At 38.5% G+C, this 22,202-nt stretch overlaps 1 protein-coding gene across 1 annotated transcript in view; it reads right to left on the reverse strand.

Moving 5' to 3' along the window:
- Positions 1-22,202, reverse strand: part of Mthfd2l (methylenetetrahydrofolate dehydrogenase (NADP+ dependent) 2 like) — a 154,103-nt gene that overhangs the window by 121,533 nt on the left and 10,368 nt on the right. Inside the window, exons 2-3 of the mRNA XM_047567014.1 lie at positions 16,183-16,367; positions 15,448-15,570 (exon numbers count right to left, since the gene is read on the reverse strand). Coding sequence (XP_047422970.1) covers positions 15,448-15,570; positions 16,183-16,367 — 308 coding nt within the window. The remainder of the gene's footprint in view (positions 1-15,447; positions 15,571-16,182; positions 16,368-22,202) is intronic.

Consider the following 22,202-nt stretch of genomic DNA (forward strand, 5'->3'; position numbering starts at 1 on the left):
TCTCACCCCAATTAGAATGACGATTATCAACAATACAAGCAACAATAGGTGTTGGAGAGGATGTGGGGAAAAAGGTACACTCATACATTGTTGGTGGGGTTGCAAATTAGTGCAGCCACTCTGGAAAGCAGTGTGGAGATTCCTTAGAAAACTTGAAATGGAACCACCATTTGACCCAGCTATCCCAGCATACTACAGAGATGCAGTCACATCAATATTCATAGCTGCTCAATTCACAATAACCAGATCATGGAACCAACCTAGATGCCCTTCAACTGATGAATGGATAAAGAAACTGTGGTATATATATTTACACAATGGAACATTACTTAGCCATAAAGAATAATAAAATTATGGCATTTTGCAGGCAAATGGACGAAATTAGAGAATATCATGCTAAGTGTGATAAGCCAATCTCAAAAAACCAAAGGATGAATGATCTTGCTGATAAGCAGATGATGACACATAGTGGGGGATGGAAGGGGGGCAAGAATGGAGGAAGGAGGGACTGTGTAGAGGGAAAAGAGGGGTGGGAGGGGTGGGGGGGAAGGAAAAAATAACAGAATGAATCAAACACTATTACCCTATGTGAATGTATGATTGCACAAATGGTATGCCTTTACTTCATGTAAAACCGAGAAACAATATGTATCCCATTTGTGTAAGGTAAAAAAAAATTTTAAAAAAAGAATTAATATTGTTATATATCTTATAAAACTATTTAAATATTGTAAAAATGCAAGAGGAGGAAGTTTCAAAAACTGCAAACTATAAAATGATTGCTTTGCAAATACAGTGCCAAAAGTAGACTTTTATATAAGCCAAACAACTGCCAAACACCACCAAAACTTTTTGGGCAGATTTACAATGTTAATAAACTTTCAATCTTCTCTAAATCTCATTTCTCTATTCTATGAAATGGGAGTACTGAGTGTGTTGAATTCTTCACCTACTTTTAAAAGTGATATAACACTATAATAACATGAAGAAAATACAGCATTATCTATCACAGAATTTTTCTCAGAAGGAAACCTTGTTAACTTCTGTGTTCCTTTCCAATTTGACCATTTTTTAAGTGCCACTAGATTGGAGGAAAATAATTAAAAGTATAATTTTTGGTATAATTTAAACACCACAAAATGTATCACATGTACTAAGATGTTAAAGGAAATGTAAAAACATCACATTGCTTTACTTTCTGCACATCATAAAATTGTTGATCAAAACTTACAGGGGGTTTTCAAGATGGCAGACTAGAGGGTGGCTGCATTTCATGTTGCTCCACGACGCAGGATTCAAAAGAGGAGATAGTGAGAGACTTGGGACCAACTCAAAGCCGCCGGGGGAGTCTCTCCCGTTTGGGAGGCGTCCTGGATGGGGCGGTAGCCCTGGAACACAGGGAACTTTGTGAAGTACAGTTGCTCGGCGAGACGCCCCTCCCCCCGCTGGAGTGGTAAACACAGACAACTGGGATCATCGTAGAGGAGGCGGCTCAGCACAGCGCTTGGACTCGGAGCAACCACTGGTGCTCCAGGCGGCTGCCTGAGGAGGAGCTGAGTGGCGAGCTGTTTAGACCCAGAACGACTGCTTCTGAACACCGGGGGGGTTGCCCAGAGGAAGAGGAGGAACGTGGCGGGTCGCGAGGTCTAGGAGTGACTGCATCAGAGCCACAGGCCGTTGCCAGAGGAGGACGCGAGTGGTGAGTTGTTTGGACTCAAAGCGACCTCTCCTGAACACCGGTGGCCTGCCTGGAAGAGGAGCAGGGTGGGTCGCTTGGTCTCCGAGCGACCACTCCTGAACACCCGGGGGGGCTACCCCGAGGAAGAGGAGGAACAGGGCGGGTCACTTGGACTCGGAGTGACTGCCTAGGGCTACGGGCGGTTGGCAGGAGGAGGAGACGCGAAGTGAATTGCTTGGACTCCTAGGGACTGCGTCGGAAACCGGGCAGCTGTCTGGAGGAAGAGGTGTGTGGTGCATCTCTGGGTCTCGGAGCTATTGTACGGGGCTCCAGGTGGCGGCTGAAAGGAGGGGCCGCACAGCCAGGCAATTAGGTGCAGAGCAAGGTCCCAGGACCGGCTTCTTGGTGGAAGAGCTACACAGAGACACGCCTAGGGGCGGAGCAAAGGTTCCAGGACTGCAGGCAGATTCTCTGAGGAGACGCAGCCTAAGGAGACTCGTCTGCGAAGGGTGAGGCTCCCACGCCCAGGAGGTAGGTCCGGGCCCCTGGGAACGTTGCAGAGGAAGACAACCCAGCCCAGGCAGTAGTTGTAGATTGAGGGGAACCTCTAGGAGGGGAACTGACCAGCGAGACCTCCCCACCGGGTGAGTCTTCCTTGCCGGGTGAGGTTTTCCCACAAGGACGGTAAAACCAGAGACACAGGCTCAAACAGGCCTTGCCTCAGCCCGCAGCCTAGTTCCCCATTGGATGACCATTGGTCAACAAGTGGAGGCACCTCTGCCCACTATCAGGGAATATACCCCACCTGAGGGTCACCAACCCTAGAGAGGCAGCTTCCTTGTGGAGTACCGCATTATCAACTTCCTCCAAGACTGCAGGCTACTGAAGGATAAGAGGGGATATACTAGCAATCTTCAGGGACATTATAAGTCAATAGAGGAAATCTGCAATATCTTAATGACCCACTGATTCCTGAACAATATGAGAAAACAAGGGAAGAAAATGTCCCAAACAAATCTAGATGTTACATCAATAAAATCCATCGTCAGCATGGAAGAAGAAATGACAGAAAGGGAGTTCAGAATGTACATAATTAAAATGATCAGAGAAGCAAACGATGAGATGAAAGAGCAAATGCAGGCATTGAATGATGAGATGAAAGAGCAAATGCAGGCATTGAATGATGAGATGAAAGAGCAAATGCAGGCATTGAATGATAGCATCAATTGACAGTTAAAAGAGCAAATACAGGAAGCAAAAGATCATTTCAATAAAGAGTTAGAGATATTGAAAAAAAAAACAAACAGAAATCCTTGAAATGAAGGAAACAATAAACCAAATTAAGAACTCCATAGAAAGCATAACCAAGAGGATAGAACACCTGGAAGACAGAAACTCAGATATTGAGGACAAAATATTTAACCTTGAAAACAAAGTTGAACAAACAGAGAAGATGGTAAGAAATCATGAACAGAATCTCCAAGAACTATGGGATATCATGAAAAGGCCAAATTTGAGAATTTTTGGGATTGAGGAAGGCTTAGAGAAACAAACCAAAGGAATGAACAATCTATTCAATGAAATAATATCAGAAAATTTTCCAAAACTGAAGAATGAAATGGAAAATCAAGTCCAAGAGGCTTTTAGGACTCCAAATACACAAAATTACAACAGACCCACACCAAGGCACATTATAATGAAAATAACTAACATACAAAATAAAGACAGAACTTTAAGGGCTGTGAGAGAAAAGAACCAAATTACATTCAGGGGGAAACCAATACGGATATTAGCAGATTTTTCAATCCAGACCCTAAAAGCTAGAAGGGCCTGGAACAACATTTTTCAAGCTCTGAAAGAAAATGGATGCCAACCAAGAATCTTATACCCAGCAAAACTTACCTTCAAATTTGACAATGAAATAAAATCATTCCAAGATAAACAAAAGCTAAAAGAATTTACAAAAAGAAAGCCAGCATTACAGAACATTCTCAGCAAAATATTCCATGAGGAAGAGATAAAAAACAAAGAAGCAAATCAGCAAAGGGAGGAATTATCCTAAAGGAACTGTCAAATAAAGGAGGAAACAAGGTGTGTCAAAAAAATAAATAAATAAATAAATAAAATTTAAAAAATGAACCAAATGACCGGGAATACAAATCACATCTCAATAATAACCCTGAATGTTAATGGCCTCAACTCATCAATCAAAAGACATAGACTGGCAGATTGGATTAAAAAGAAAGATCCAACAATATGTTGCCTGCAAGAGACTCACCTCATAGAAAGAGATACCCATAGACTAAAGGTGAAAGGATGGGGAAAAACATACCATGCACATGGACTCAGTAAAAAAGCTGGAGTATTGTGGGGGCTCCCGGGAACCCCAGCCTCGGGTGGTCAAGATGGCGCCTGACGCTGAGCCAAAAGCGGCCAGCTATACAGTAAACAACCAGCGAATTCCAATGATTGGCTAGTTAACGATGTGACTAGAGCATGCCCCCTCGTGTACCCATCCTGCGCCTGCAGCTGTCCGAGTTTATCTCGTGTACTCTCCCCTGATTGATTGAAGTGTATATAAGCCTGGTGGGTGGGAGAGTAGGGAGCAGAAGCTGAGGAACGGAGAGGGGAAACGGAACGGACGGAGCGGAAGTGGCGGCGGCGGCGGCGGCGACGGCGGCAGCAGCAGCAGCGGCTGGAGCTGAGCTGGAAGGAGGGAGTACGCGGGAGTGGAAGAAGCTGGGAAAAGGGAAGCTGGGAGTGCGCAGAAGCTAGGGGTAAGAGAAGCGTAGGAAAGGAACTGTGCACAATAAACTTCCAAAGCTTCAGATATTTGTCGTGTCTCTCTCTGCGGCCAGAGGGGACCCGATAACTGGTGCCGAAACCCGGGAAGATGAAGGCCTTATAAAAGAAAACAAGGTAAGATATTTGAAAGAATTTTTTTTTGTATACAAGTTTAACCGGTTATAAAAAAAAAGGGTGTCAGGATGCGCCATTGGCGGTCCTGGGGACACGCGGAGTGCGGTCCGGTTGAAAGGTATCAGGAGTCCTGACGCGTAGAATGCGGGTTGAAAGGTATTGGGGTCCTGACGCGTGGAACGCGGGTATCGGGACGTGCCATTAGCGGTCCTGACGCGTGGAACGCGGGTTGAGGGGTACTGGGATCCTAACGCGTAGAACGCGGGTCGGGGGGGTATCGGGACACGCCATCAGCGGTCCTGGCGCGTGGAACGCGGTCTAATTAAAGTGAAAGTAGAAACACACTTGGAGCGGTCCAATTAGGTAGTACGTGAGAAGCCGCTATAAAAATTTTAATGCGCACTTGATAGTTTTCCCTTCAGTAATTTCGTTGCTCCTGGCGGCTAGGCCACTGTTTGTTATTGTAATTGCCAAAACTAAAGCTATTCAAATTAGCAACAATAGGGTCTGAATGCAGCAACCCCTCAGGGAAAAACCATGAGATGCCATTAAAGGAAAAAACAGCTAAAGTAAGAAAAGCTGCTCAGTGTGCCACAAGGGGGATCTTCATGAACAGGGCCTAATAGTAACAGAAAAGAACGCTTAAAGAGAATGAAGTGAGGAATAACCAAGTGGTAGTGAAAACTTAAGAACAAGGGGAAAAGGTAGGAGAAACCTAAGCCTAATAGAAAGAGCTTCAAAATCTGTAGAACCTGCCTGTATTTGAGAAGCAAATGGAGATACCATCAACCATTAGAAAAACTTTAAAGAGGCAGTTAAGACTATTGGAAACAGGTATGCAGAGCAGTGTTATCTGGAGAACAATGGCTAATTGGGGAAGCTCAGTGGCAAGAAATAGCTGTTGAAACTGCTTGCAGAAACATAGTGGCAAGGTTTCCCGATAGAAATGTTAATAGGAGAAGGCCAATACGCTTCAATAGATGCACAAAATCAGCAGCAAGGAGATAATGCCCTAACAAAGGATAAGAGATAACTATAGTGAAATCTGTTACACCTTATGCCCCAGGGCTATGTCCAAGATGCAGAAGAGGAAGTCATCGGAATAGTGCCTGTCAGCCTACTAGAGATAGGGAGGATAATTTCCTAGGGTCGAATCCTGAACTTCAAAAAAACGGGAGACAGGGCCCTCCCCGGGGCCCGCAACAAATATACGGGGTAATTCAACAAGTTCCCCGACGGTGGTATCCTCCCACAGAGAAGGGGAGCGCAGAGCCACCTCAGGAAGTGCCGGATTGGACATCTGTGCCACCTCCAGACTCATACTAACCCCAGATATGGGGGTGCAGATGATTGATACTGATTGGCATGAAAAAATCCCACAGAACAGTGTAGGATTATTACTAGGTAGAGGTTCCTCAACACTAAAAGGACTTATAGTACACCCAGGGGTTATTGATCCTGATTTCACTGGACAAATAAAAGCCTTGGTCTCTTCACCAAAAGGAATTACGGTCATCTCTCCAGGGGATCGCATTGCACAAATGCTTATATTGCCCAGTCGACATTCCTTGTGGCCCAGTGAAAATACAAATAAAAGACAAGGAGGTTTTGGATCAACAGGAACCACTTTAATAAACCTTACTATGGATATGGAACAGAGGCCCCTCCTAAAATTAAAAGTGGGAAATATGGAATTTACAGGTTTATTAGATACGGGAGCAGACAAAAGTATTATCAGTGCAATGGTCTGGCCAAAGCACTGGCCATTGATCACAGCAGCTCAGAGCTTGAGAGGCTTAGGAGTAGCAGAAAGCCCCAATCAAAGTGCTTCCTCATTATCGTGGAAAGATACAGAGGGACACACAGGAATATTTCAACCATATGTCTGTAATGTTCCTATTAGCCTATGGGGACGAGACGTCCTGCAGCAAATGGATATGAAACTCACCACTGACCAGATTTACCAAGGGACTCCTGTAAGAAATATGTTACAAAATATGAATTATGATGATAAAAAAGGATTAGGAAGACATAGCCAAGGATCTACCCAACCACTGCCTTTACTTCCACCAAAAAATGATTCTCATGGATTGGGTTTTTCCTAGGGGCCACTGATAAACCATCAATCCCTATAATATGGAAAGATGATAAGCCTCGCTGGATTCCACAGTGGCCCCTAACAAAAGAAAAGCTAGAGGCAGCTCATAAGTTAGTACAAGAGCAGGTACAAGCAGGTCATTTACAACATTCTACCTCTCCTTGGAATACTCCAATATTCTTAACAAAGAAAAAATCAGGAAAATGGAGGTTATTACATGATTTAAGAGCTATAAACGAACAAATGTACCCTATGGGACCCGTCCAATGTGGACTCCCTCTTGTTACTGCACTACCAAAAAATTGGCCTACTATTATTCTGGATTTAAAAGATTGCTTTTTCTCTATACCCTTACACAAAAATGATTGTTGGAGATTTGCCTTTACTTTGCCCTCTCTTAATCATACTCAGCCTGACCAGAGATTCGAATGGACTGTGTTGCCTCAAGGTATGGCTAACAGTCCTACTATATGTCAAATATACGTAGATAAAGCATTAAAAACTACTAGACAAAAGTTTAAGAGATTGTTGATTTATCACTATATGGACGACATACTTATTTGCCATCCAGAAAAAGAAGTTTTGTTAGAAGCATTACAATTTATAACTCAAGCATTAGAAAAAGAGAGGACTAACGATAGCCCCTGAAAAATTACAATTAGAGGAGATCCAAGAATATCTGGGTACAAGGCTCACTGCTACTACAGTCAGACCAATAAGGTTGACCATCAGGACAGATCAATTGAATACCTTGAACGATTTTCAGAAACTCTTAGGTGACATTAACTGGATCAGATCCTATTTAAAATTATCCACAGGGGAATTAAAACCTTTATTCGATATATTAAAAGGTAATCCTGACTTGAATTCCCCTAGGAAACTTACTCCTGAAGCACGGATATCCTTACAGCTAGTAGAGAATAGACTTCAGCAGTGTTACGTTGATCGTTGTGATCCTACTCAACCATTAAGTTTAATCATAATCTCAGAGAAGCATACCCCTTTTGGCATAGTTTGGCAAGGAGGACCTCTGCAAAGTATAAATCTTCCTAGCTCTCCGGCTAAAACATTGCAATCATATCCCCAAGCTGTTGCTCAGGTAATATTCAAGGGAATAGAATCTTGCATTACTGTTTTTGGAATCCATCCGTCTATTATTATAACTCCTTATTCCACTCAGCAAATTAAATGGCTAATTAATAATGATGATGATTGGTCAGTATTATATTGTTCCACTTCAGCTCAGTTCGATAACCATTATCCCCAACATCCCTGGATTCAATTCTGTAAAAATACTCCCGTAGTTTTTCCAAAAGTGACTAGTGTCCAGCCTCTTAAAGACTGTGTAACCATTTTTACTGATGGCTCCAAAAATGGAGTAGGCGCAGTACTTATCGGTAAACAACTTCACACCATAATAGTTCCACCCAACTCCGCACAGGTTACTGAACTTGCAGCTGTAATATTAGCCTTTAAATTAGCAGATAATCAGCCATTCAATCTTCTATCTGATAGCTTATATATCGTTAACGCTTTACAGTTTCTTGAAACGGTACCCCATATTTCTTCCATGTCCACGGTAGCTTCTTATTTTACAATGCTACAAAACCTTATCCTACAGCGTAAACATCTATTCTATGTAGGACATATTAGAGCTCATTCTAATTTACCAGGACCTTTGGCCAATGCTAATGACTTGGTAGATATGGCCACCAAATCAATTTTTGTTTTTTCCATAGAGGAACAGGCAAAACTCTTTCATGAAAAATTTCATGTAAATTCCACTACTTTGAGCAGAAAATTTCCTATATCTAAATGTATGGCTCAACAAATAGTAAAAAATTGTCAACATTGTGCTCCTTTAATCCCAGTGCAATCCTTTGGAGTTAACCCTAGGGGACTGCTGCCTGGCCATATTTGGCAGATGGATGTAACCCATATTCCTGAATTTGGTACTGTTAAGTATGTACATGTGTCAGTAGACACTGCTTCAGGGGTCATTATGGCTTCTGCTCATTCTGGAGAAAAGGTAAAAGATGTCATTCAACACTGCCTACAAGCATTTGCTGGCTGGGGCATACCTAAAGTTATTAAAACAGATAATGGTCCTGCTTATACTTCCAAAAGCTTCCGGTTGTTTTTACAAACATTCAACATCCAATCAGTCACTGGCATCCCCTATAATCCACAGGGACAGGGCATTGTGGAAAGAGCACATCTTACTTTAAAAAATTGTTTAAATAAACAAAAAGGGGGAATAGGAGCCTCCTACAAGTCTCCTAAAGATAAACTTAATTTAGTTCTTTTCATTCTAAATTTCTTAACTCTGGATAGGGACGGCCATTCTGCAGCTGATCGACATTATAATCCCCATAATACTCCTCAAGTATGGGCAAAATGGAAAGATATCCTGACAGGTTGTTGGAAAGGACCGGATCCAGTCCTTCGTTGGGTCCGAGGGTCTGTTTGTGTTTTCCCACAGGATCAACAGACTCCAGTCTGGATTCCAGAAAGGCTAATCAGAGTTTTACAGCATGCAAGTGATGCTGCTCCTCCTCACAATGGCGAGTCTGAGCCTTCCTCCAATAACAAAAACTCAGACGGAAAGGCAAACCCGGAACCTATGGGCCATTGTTAGCCTGGCCATATTTTTCATTTCTGACTAACATATTTTTTATCCTTCCTTTTCTTGTTTTTCACCAATTTCTCTACAAGTCTGTCAATTCTACTGATGATTTTTCAGGTCGTGCTGTTTTTGGTGACAAGGATATTTCTAGCCTTTCTTTGCTTTAACAGGAGGAATTTCTGTACTTTGCCGTTGGAATCATACTACAGATCAGACCCAGAGTAGAGCAACTCGTTCTGCTGACCCTAGCTGTGATATTGCTTTTCCTCCTACGTCAGCTTGTGTATTTCCTCTTTTTTATGTTTCTACCAACTAACATTTCTAATAATACCTCTTAACTGTTCACTAACTGTGTGCTATCTTTCACAATACTGGAATGATTCTTTTGTCATCCGTGCAATTTGCACATTTCTATCTTCCTACCAGTCCTAGTTTCTGTTGCAGATATAGAATTGCCAGTGCTATTATCAAGAAGCAGGAGAGGCTTTGACATTGCAACAGCCGTGATCATTGCCATCACAGTCCTTGCAGTAGCAGCATTGACACAACCATAACAACGATCATTTGGCCGAGAATGCAGCTGCAGCCTTACAGACCATAGAGACTCTATCAGAGAATGGACTCTATAAGAACAAGTGGATACCTTGCAAGAACTTTTGGGACTGGGATGCGTTTATTCCCTGAGAGCTGTTTTGTGTTACCCGTATTGTAACTCCATTGGGACGTATATTGTTTCTGTATTTAATATGGCTATACGGTTCCTCTTCTGTTTATAGATTTGTCAAACAGTGGGCAAGCTTAGGAGCTATGGTGGTGCCCCTCTGCCTTGGCTTTCTTCTCTTCATTCGTTTTGGCATGCATCTGCAAGCTAGCCAATAGAGAGATCAAATTATTTTTCATCAGGCCATGACCGCCCTAAAGGCCGACAGCCCCCCATTGGTATGGCTCTTGATGCTGGATCGGTAGTCAAAGACGGGTAATGAAGGAGGTGGCTGTGTACCGACCTAAGACAGGAGCTGCAGCATGCTCTGCAGGCTCTGATGACGGGTAAGGACATATGCTGACCACTCAGCCTAAGACAGACACGGTCCCGAGCCTTAGTTTAATATTAAAGAAGGGGGATCTGTGGGGGTTCCCGGGAACCCCAGCCTCGGGCGTGGTCAAGATGGCGCCTGACGCTGAGCCAAAAGCGGCCAGCTATACAGTAAACAACCAGCGAATTCCAATGATTGGCTAGTTAACAATGTGACTAGAGCATGCCCCCTCGTGTACCCATCCTGCGCCTGCAGCTGTCCGAGTTTATCTCGTGTACTCTCCCCTGATTGATTGAAGTGTATATAAGCCTGGTGGGTGGGAGAGTAGGGAGCAGAAGCTGAGGAACGGAGAGGGGAAACGGAACGGACGGAGCGGAAGCGGCGGCGGCGGCGGCGGCGGCAGCAGCAGCAGCGGCTGGAGCTGAGCTGGAAGGAGGGAGTACGCGGGAGTGGAAGAAGCTGGGAAAAGGGAAGCTGGGAGTGCGCAGAAGCTAGGGGTAAGAGAAGCGTAGGAAAGGAACTGTGCACAATAAACTTCCAAAGCTTCAGACATTTGTCGTGTCTCTCTCTGTGGCCAGAGGGGACCCGATAGAGTATCCATCCTCATTTCAGATAATGTGGACTTCAAACCAAAGTTAGTCAGAAGGGATAAAGAAGGACATTTCATACTGCTTAAGGGAAGCATAAATCAGCAAGATAAAACAATCATAAACATCTATGCCCCAAACAGTGGCTCATCCATGTATGTCAAACAAATCCTTCTCAATTTTAGAAACCAAATAGACCATAACACAATAATACTTGGTGATTTTAACACGCCTCTCTCACCACTGGACAGATCTTCCAAACAAAAATTGAACAAAGAAACCATAGATCTCAATAACACAATCAATAATTTAGACTTAACAGACATTTATAGAATATACCATCCAACCAAGAGCGAATACACTTTCTTCTCAGCAGCATATGGATCCTTCTCTAAAATAGACCATATATTATGCCACAAAGCTAATGTTAGCAAATACAAGAAGATAGAGACACTACCTTGTATTCTATCAGATCATAATGGATTGAAGATAGAAATAAATGAAAGAGTAAAAAACAGAAACTACTCCAACACCTGGAGATTAAACAATATGCTATTATATGATGAATGGATAACAGAAGATATTAGGAAGGAAATTAAAAAATTCTTAGAGGTAAATGAGAACAAAGAAACATCATATCAAAATCTCTGGGACACTATGAAAGCAGTACTTAGAGGAAGATTTATTTCATGGAGCACATTTAATAAAAGAAGTAAAACTCAACAAATAAACGACTTAACACTACAGCTCAAAGCCCTAGAAAAAGAAGAACAGACCAACGCCAAAAGTAGTAGAAGACAGGAAATAGTTAAACTCAGAGCTGAAATCAACAAAATTGAAACAAAAGAAACAATACAAAAAATTGACAAAATAAATAGTTGGTTCTTCGAAAAAATAAACAAAATTGATAAACCCTTAGCCACACTAACAAAGAGAAGATGAGCGAAAACCCAAATCACTAAAATTCGGAATGAACAAGGAAATATCAAAACAGACACGACTGAAATACAAAACATAATTAGTAGCTATTTTGAAAATCTATACTCCAACAAAATAGAAAATTTTGAAGACATCAACAGGTTTTATAGAGACATATGAATTGCCTAAACTGAACAAGGAGGACATACACAATTTAAGGAGACCAATCTCAAGTAATGAAATAGAGAAGTCATCAAAATCCTACCAACAAAGAAAAGTCCAGGACCAGATGGGTTCTCAGCCGAGTTCTACAAAACCTTTAAAAAAGAGCTCATTCCAATACTTCTCAAAGTATTCCATAAAATAGAAGAGGAGGGAACCCTCCCAAACTCATTCTATGAAGCCAATATTACCCTGATACCTAAACCAGACAGAGACACATCGAGGAAAGAAAATTTCAGACCAATATCCTTAATGAACATCGACGCAAAAATTCTCAACAAAAGTTTAGCAAATCGCATACAAAAACACATTAAAAAGATAGTGCACCATGATCAAGTGGGTTTCATCCCAGGGATGCAAGGTTAGTTCAACATCAGGAAATCAATAAATGTAATTCACCATATCAATAGACTTAAAGTCAAGAATCACATGATTATTTCAATAGATGTAGAAAAAGCATTTGATAAAATACAGCACCCCTTCATGCTCAAAACACTAGAAAAAATAGGGATAGTGGGAACATTCCTTAACATTGTAAAGGCCATCTATGCTAAGCCCATGGCTAATATCATTCTAAATGGTGAAAAACTGAAAGCATTCCCCCTAAAAACTGGAACAAGGCAGGGATGCCCTCTTTCACCACTTCTTTTCAATATCATCCTTGAAACTCTAGCCAGAGCAATTAGACAGACCAAAGAAATTAAAGGGATACGAATAGGAAAAGAAGAACTCAAACTATCCCTATTTGCTGATGATATAATTATATACTTAGAGGAACCAGGAAATTCTACCAGAAAACTTTTAGATCTCATAAGTGAATTCAGTAAAGTAGTGGGATATAAGATCAATGCACATAAATCTAAGGCATTTTTATACGTAAGTGATGAATCTTCAGAAAGAGAAATTAGGAAAACTACCCCATTCACAATAGCATCGAAAAAAATAAAATACTTGGGAATCAATCTCACAAAAGAGGTGAAAGACCTCTACAATGAGAAGATGTACAAGCAATCAACAGATATATAAAAAAATGTTCAACATCTCTAGTAATAAGAGAAATGCAAATCAAAACTACCCTAAGATTTCATCTCACCCCAATTAGAATGGCGATTATCAAGAACATAAGCAACAATAGGTGTTGGCGAGGATGTGGGGAAAAAGAGGGTGTGGAGGGGTGGGGGGGAAGGGAAAAAATAACAGAATGAATCAAACAACATTACCCTATGTAAATTTATGATTACACAAATGGTATGCCTTTATGCCATGTACAAACAGAGAAACAACATGTATCCCATTTGTTTACAATAAAAAAAAACTTACATAATGCAAAACTACTCTAACCTCTGTTATACTTAGCAGTCCTCACTTTGCACAATTAAAGTATGCACAAATTTCAGAACCTCAAATTAAGTGATACCACTCCTCCAACAATATAGTTCAAATTTCAGCTATCATTCCATATTAACTGTAATTTTATAAAAGCGACTGGTTCTTCAATACACAATCAGTGTTTTAGTCAGCTTCTTTGCTACTGTGTCTAAAGGACCCAACCAGAACAATCGTAGAGGAGGAAAAGTTTATTTAGGGCTCACGGTTTCAGAGGTCTTAGTCCATAGAAAGCAGGCTACATTCCATGGGGATCGAGGTGAGGTTGAACCTCATGGCAGAGGAGTATGGCAGAGGGAAGCAGCTTACATGGTGATCAGGAAGCAGAGAGACTCCACTCTCCAGATACAAAATATATACCCCATAGCCACACCCCAATTCCCACCTCCTCCAGCCACACCCTACCACTTCAATTAATTACATCAGGGATTAATTCGCTGATTGGATTAAGACTGTCACAAACCAATTATTTCTTCTCTGAACCTTCCTGCATTGTGTCACATGTGAGCTTTTGGCGGACACCTCACATCCAAACCATAACACTATGTAAATAAACAGATCAGCATCAAAATCACTGATCAATCATAGCACTTCTTTCAAAGACCACTAGAGGTTGGGTACTGCATGTTTTTTACTCAGTTAAAACATGGAGAGCAAAATATACTATTTCCATGTCTCCCAGACAGACAAACTCATGACATTTTACAAAGTGGAAAACTAACAGAGGGCATTACCCTATAAAGATGAAAGTTCAATGATCATTCATAACATGAAAATGCTAATAAAAGTGAAATATATATGAGTAGATTTGAAAAATGGTAACAGCAAGGCAAAGATAGGAAGGACTGAGGCCTGCATAAAGTGAAGGCAAGAACAATGTTGAAAAGCCTGATAATATAAAAACAAGATAAAGTCACTTCCACAGGGTTCTAATTGAAAGCAAATGGAATCAAAGGAGCTGACTGAGAAATGCTGACATTGCATCCTTTGCAGAGATTTGACTATGCAACCACAGGAACTTAGTGAAGGTAAACCGATTCACATAAAAACAAAGTTGTTGAAAAGGATGATAGTGTCCCAGAGGAAATGACACCTGCATAAAATTTCACATTAAAGGAATTCTCAGCAATATTTCATGACATTGAAAGTACAAAGGTTAAAATGTTGGAAGTTGATCCAAACTTGGAAAGGAATATGACTGTTCAATTTACCCTGGTATTGGAAAGATATTTGCTCCATATCATAAGTTGTCTAATGAGAAGGTAAGTACTATTCAAAATTCAAATTACTCTTTTTTGTTTTTTCCAGTACTGGGGATCAAATTGAGGGTCTTACACATGTTAGGCAAGTGCTCTACCACTGAGCTATATCCCCAGCCACTCTTATTTTAATTTTGAGACAGGGTCTCACCAAGTTGCCTAGACTGACCTCAAACTTGCCATCCTCCTGCCTCGACCTCCATAGTAACTTGAATTACAGACCTGTGTCACCATGCCAAGTTCACACTATACACTACTCTTTACAACAAAAACAAACAAAAACAAAACTTTAATTCTCAATGTCGCTAATGTTTTTAATTAGTGTATTGAATAAATATTAATTTTATTTTTATTTCACTATATATTTATAAACCATACTAAGAGAGTTTGTAAGGTTTTAAAACAATTTAAAAGGTCCTAGAAAAATGGTTATATTTCCTATTGATTATCAAGATTATGCTGCCTGATTTTAGCATGTACAGTCATTTTTATGGTTGTACACTATTGTGCAAAGCAATTGTATGAGTACTGCTGTACTGTACTAAATTTTTCTTTTGTAGGTTTTCATCAACGTAACCATGAATGATTCAGAGGTTGTCACCTATTACCTCACTATTAGTATAATAGCTAGTCTCCTTCTGAATATTTTGTTTGATGATATTTTATTGAAAGATACCCTTTATCCTAGACAAACCAGATATATGGAAGAGCATTACATACCTGGAAGTGGTAACTGAACTAATATACCACTGACTCTTGGGTCCATGTTCAATTGATCAGTTATATCCAAAAGTTCTTCCTGAGAAACATCCTTAGGTTTTAGAATGAGCTCACTACAGATACCTGGAAGAAAAATAAGCAGAATCACTTAGCTAACCAAAATGTGGTTTTTCATTAATGGTATCCTACTGAGTGTGTGATTCATTTCCTATGCACCTATCCCACTGGAAGGAAAGACCCTCATACAAAGACAGTGTTCAACACACCATGAGGTAGGATTTCTCAAATAGATCAGGTGTTTTCTCATGATTCACATGCATTCTTTGGTTAGTATCCCAGGCTACAATTTGCACTAATTTGATATAACCTACTGTTAATATATTTAACCAGAGTAAATATACTACTACCACCAACACTATTAGGCCAACTTGGACAGAGTAAGTGAGGTTTAGTATTTCATTAAAGCAAATGTAATAATATGTAGGTCCTTTTAATGTAAAGTATTCCTCTCACATCTCCTATAAAATATGAAATCACACTAAATTCATTCTATAAAAAAATCAGAAGAAAATTAGTAAGATTAACACAAACTTTGGTAACTGAATAATCTCTAATAACAATGATACATGTTATTCACATGATACTTATTTAACAATCATCATTTATAATTATCACACTTTTAAGTAAAAACAGAAAATATATTTAGCAATAATTACAATTAAAACACATACCCACCTACTGCTGAGGCAGCTTTTATCTTGTTCCTGACATATGTATGGCTTGCTGGGTTGTCTCCCACTAAAATGATACTGAGGTGAGGTCTTCTGTGCCCAAGGGCAATCCATGATTCCACACCTCGATGTATTTCTTTCTGGATTTGTCTTGCCATTTCAGTTCCTGAGATGATGACAGCTTCATATCTATGGAAAATGAAACAATAAGTTGTAACACTAAAAAGACAATAAGGAACATTCATTCCACTGCATAAATTTAAGGTACAAGAATGAAAAAAACAAGGATGAGCATCTAAAATTTGATTTTCTCAATTATATTCAACACTCATTCTTCAGATTCATAATTATATTTGTAATTTTGTGAAGGATTCCAGCTCTACTTTTTAGTTCTACTTTATAATACACGTGCTATAGAGAGAATGTCTGTCTTTCTCCAAAATTTATATGTTGAAATCCTAAACACCAATGATAAGGGATTAGGAGGTAGGTCATTTGTCAGGTGATTATGTCAAAAGGATAGACACAGAATAAAGATGACTATGTATGACTATATATGAATCAAGAAGCAGGTCCTTACTAGATACCACATCTGCTGATGTCTAATCTCGGACTTCAGCCTTCAGAACTGTGAGAAATAAATTTCTCTTCTTCATAAACCACCAAATTTATAGTAAGTTGTCTTAGTAGCCTAAATAGATTAAGACACTATTTTATACAACTTTTTTTTAACAACTTTCATTCATATATATTTTTTAATTGCCAAGCCATATACTCAAAATCTGTACTATAATATTGGCTATATTATATATTTCTTTCTAAAGAGACAAATCATCAGAACTCAGTTAAAATTGGCACCTAACTTCAAACTTGTGCTCCATGTTGTGTATAAGTAGCCCCACCAGCTTGTGACCTCAAGGTCATTTAATACATCCTGTACAAGATCCTGAAGCCTTGAACACCATGCTACACAACACTTTTAAGTTCCCCAAAGAATAATTTTATTTCACCACCCTGATCAACACCCTGACCTTAGCTGTCAATCTTGTCATGCTTCTTATTGATAATGGTAAAGACCAGATCAGTAAACAGATGACTTAGTTGCTGCCCTATATGAGTGTGTCATTTCTAATAGAAAAACTTTGTACAAAACATTATTTCCCAACAGTTTATAAGTACTTAAGAAGTGCTACACTTTGATAGATGACAAGAACTATCTCTAGAAATGCACAGAGAAATATATTATAAGAATGCTTTTTTGCTTTTTGTGATACAAACTTGAGTGGTAAATTATGTGCTCTTGATGTGTGTTTACTGTTGAAAGGTACCTGATAGAGTAGAAGATGGTCCCTTCTCCCTTTTTCCCCCTGCCCTTTCACTACTGAAAAGCCTGGTGAAAGTATGATCTATAGCATGTGATTACACAAAACACCAAATTGTAGATCAACAAATGTTGTGAAGAAGAGAAAAAAGGAAGAAAAGGATAAAAGGAAGTCCTTATAAAGCCTTAATTCTTCCTTCTAATAATGAATACATCATTATAATTATAGACTAAATCAAATTAAAATAAAATACACTTAATTTTGAGTTTTATTTTTCAAGATAAAATGACAAATTTTTTCATTATGAATTCTTGTTTCCCATATTTTATGAATTATGAAGTGGCTTTTTAACACTAAAATAAAAATGACTTTCTATATTAGCAAATACTAAGGTTTCCAGACATGATAACTAATTATAGCACTGTTCTAAGAGACAGTAAAAAATAAACACTTTTCATAAATTAATTTGTGTCAGCAATATTAGGAATAAATAGTGTTCTGTAAAACACTATTACAGAAGAAGGTTTATCTGCTAACAAATTAGAATTCGCTCTTACAGTAAAGAACATGTTTTAATTTTAAAATACAAATTCCTTGGTCTCTGTCTTATGTTTTATAGCATATATATAGAAATGGTTCTGTTGATGCTATTATTAATTGGTTCTCTGTTAAACATAATAATTTGTTCATAGACTACTATGAAGCTGTCAATCACTGAACATAATTAGGGTAATCATGGATTAGATGCTACAAAGACATGTGACCTGGAGAATGTCAGAAATGACAATGGCATAAACTAATTCCTAGTTTCCAAAGAGACAAACCAACTACTTATAGAATAAATTCAACTGCACCTTATATGTTAGAGTATGAGAACATGGAAGGGCATCCTTTACAATAAAGCACCAAGATGTTAAATCAGATTGCTACATATAACTAAAATTATATAGCTTTACTGGTGTTTGTGAGTAAATTAGGAATTGTGACTCAGAATTTTCATTAGTAACTGGCCCCTTGCATTGACTTCTTTAGTCACTTCAGAGCCCAACCAAACCTACTTCTGTAGGAAACAATAAGAAACTAAATAAAGCTACCCAGAATTAGCAGAGGACCCATGAGAGAATGCCTGTATCAGGCTATAAGCTGGAAGAACTGAAAACATACATTACCTGGCTCACAGAATCTAGTATATAAACAAATGAGATTTTTCAATATGCACACTGTTGAAAAGCTAAAAGGGTAAAGTATCATCAACAACTCAAAATGTTCAGTCACAGAAAAATACAGGCTCCCAGGAGAACTCGGGGCTCAAACCTTGATCCCCTTTAATTCATTTTCCACAATGCAGCCAGAGTAATTTTTCCAAATTAAATTGTTATTTCCCTAATTAAAACTCCTCACTATATGCCCATTGTTTATTCATTTAATAAAGACAAAATCTTCCAGGTGCCAGTCTTTATTTTAGATACTGGGAATATAAACAGTGCACCAAACAAATTGCCCACTTTCATGGAAACTAAATTCTAGTTAAAGAAGACATATGCAAATTTTAAGTAAATATTTTGAATTTGCTAAATATTTTAAATTTTTAAGTCAATATTTAACATATCATGTGTGACATAATGGAGGGAATGGACACATTTGAGGGCCAAAATTATTTCATATTAGTGATTAAGGTGACAATCCTAAGAGAGGTGACATTTGAACAGAAATAAAGGAAATTAAGTAATAAGTACTGTGGGAGAAGAATTCTAGGCCTAGGGAAGTATATAGCATAGCGTGTACAAAGGTTTTCAGGTAGGAGTGTGCCTGGAATGTTTCAGGAGCAGCAAGAGTTGCTGCAGGGCAGAAAACAAATTAACCAAGAAGAGAGGAAGTCAGACAAGTAATTAGACATGAGATCATACAAGGCCCAGCAAGTCTTTAAAAGGAGACTGGCTTTTATTGTGAATGAGACAGGCAACCATTTGGAGATTTCGAGAATGACATGATCTGACTTTCTTTTTGAAAATGAAATCTAGTGAAAATATGGAGGGTAGATTTATAAAATCACAAGGAGAGAAGGAGATGCCCACTGAGACCAGTGTATTCCAGGTAAGGGATGACGGTGGCGTAGACAAGGCAGTAGTAGTGGAGGTACTAAGTTGTCTAATTCTCAATCTAATTTTAGGGCATTTACTGAGATTGGGTGCAGAGTTTGAGAAAAAGGACAGAAGTCAAAGATGACGCCAAAGTTTTTTTAACCTCAAAAATGAGTAAAAGGGAGTTTTTACTAAAATGAAATCCCAAATCTTACAAGCCTCTGCATAAGGTTCTTTACACTCACTACTAAAGAACACTATGCTCACCAAGTTCCAAACTGCACACCAGCTGTATTATAATTCAAATGATGTATGTTCTGATTTCTGGGCCTTCACATACACTATTCCTTCAGCCAGGCGTTTTCTTCTCTTTCTCACCCCCTCCAGTCTCCCTGGCAAGTCTGCCCAGCCACATTACTCAAATCTCAGTTTAGAAGCCACTGTATACCATGGAATTGCCTCTGGTAGGGACTGGCACAGCAGTCTGTTCTTAAACTTCAGTACTATTTTAAATTCTTATTAAACTTACTCTAAGCTTTCCTTAATTCTCTTGATATTGTCAAGGTTTTTAACTTTAATCAATTAGCTAAAAGGTATTTCATTGTGATTTTGATATACATTGCCCTAATTACTAGAGTCTGGATGTCTTAGAAGTACATTGGCCATTCAAAGTTCTTCCTTTGAATACCTGTTCTCTTTTGATCATTTCTCTGTTGGGTTGTGTTATTAATCTGTGTCTATGTTTTAGTAGTTATTTAATAGTATTTTAGTAATTATTTAGAAGTAGGCATATTTTAATTTATTATTCTCCACAGCTTTATTAAAGTATAATTTAAAAAGAAAAACAATATATATATATTTATAGTGTATAACATGTTTTGATATATGTATGCATTGTAAAATGGTTAAATCAAGCTAAGTAATCTATCACATCACATACTAATCACTTTATTGTTGTGAGAATATTTAAGCTCTACAGTCCTATAATATTCAAGTATGAAATACATAGCCACTATGCAGTACAGATCTCAAGAACCTATCCATCCTGTCTAACTGAAACTTTGTAACATTTGATCAATATCTCCCTAGTTTGTTCCTCTCACCTCTCACCCCCAGTGACCACCATTCTAAGTTCAACTATTTTAGATTTTACATGTAAGTGAGATCATGTGGTATTCTGTGTCTAGCACATTTCACTTACAAGGTCCCCGAAGTTCATTCGTGTTATTGCAAATGACAGGATTTTCTCCTTATGACTGAGTAATATTCTACTCTATATAGTCAAATAGCAGATTTTCTTATTCCTTTGTCCATCAATGGACATAGGTTATTTCCACATCTTGGCTATTATGAATAATGCTACAAAGAATATAAGAGTATAGATATCTCTTGAACATATTGATTTCATTTCCTTTGGGTATATACATCAGAAGTTGAATTGCTGGATCAAATGGTAGTGCTCTTTCGAATCTTTCTAGGAACCCCTACATTATTTTCCGTAATGACTGTTTTAATATACATTCCTACCAACCCTATACAAAGTTTCCTATATCTCTATATCCTCAACACTTGCTGTTTATTAACTTTTTGATAACAGCCATCCTAATGGGTATGAAGCAATATCTCATTGTTTTTAATTTGTATTTCCTTGATAAATGGTATTTAACAATTTTTTCATAAATCTGTTGGCCATTTTTATTTATTTGGAAACGTGCATATGAAGGTCATTTGCCCATTTTTAAGTGACTTAATACGTTTATTGAATTGAACTCTTTTTTTATATTAACTCTTATTAGGTGTTAGGTTTGCAAATATTTTCTCTCATTTTGTATATTGTCTTTTGACTGTCAAATATTTGCTATGTGTAAACTTTTGAGCTTTATGCAATCCTATTTTTGTTTTTAGTGTCTATGCTTTGGGGCTCATATCCAAAAAAATCCTTTCCCAGACCAATGTCAACGAGTTTTTTCTTATATTTTCTTCTTGAAGATTGATGATTCTGGATTTAAGTCTTTAATCCATTGAGTTTTGTATATGGTGTGAAATAAGAGTTCAATTTCATCTTTCAGATACCAATATTGCTTTCCCAAAACCACTTACTGAAGAGATTTTTTTCTCTATTGTGTCCTTTCTCCATAATCAATTAAACATAAATGTGTGGGATCTCTACATCTGTTCCATTGATCTATATGCTTGTTTTCATGCCAGATTATTATAATCTGGTATACTTGGTATTATATTTTGAGATCAGGTAGTGTGATACCTCCATCTTAATCTTCTTATTCAAGGCTGTTCTTGCTCTTAAGGGTCTCTTATGGTTCCATGTAAACTTAAGGATTTTTTTTTCTGTCTATTTCTTTGAAAACTGCCTTTGGAATTTTATTAGAATTTACAAGTTATCTGTAGTCAACTAGGAGTAGTATAGATGCTTTAATAATATTAATTCTTCCAATCCGTGAGCAGGGGATATCTATTTGTTTTTTGTTTCCTTAATCAGTGTTTTATAGTTTTCAGTGTACAGTTTTCATCTTCTTGGTTAAATCTATTCCTAAGTGCTTTGATTTTTATGCTGTTATACACAGAATTGTTTTTTCTTTTTCTGGTAGTTTGTTGTCAGTATA

Source organism: Sciurus carolinensis, chromosome 10 (assembly GCF_902686445.1).
Source record: "Sciurus carolinensis chromosome 10, mSciCar1.2, whole genome shotgun sequence".
NCBI lineage: Eukaryota > Metazoa > Chordata > Mammalia > Rodentia > Sciuridae > Sciurus > Sciurus carolinensis.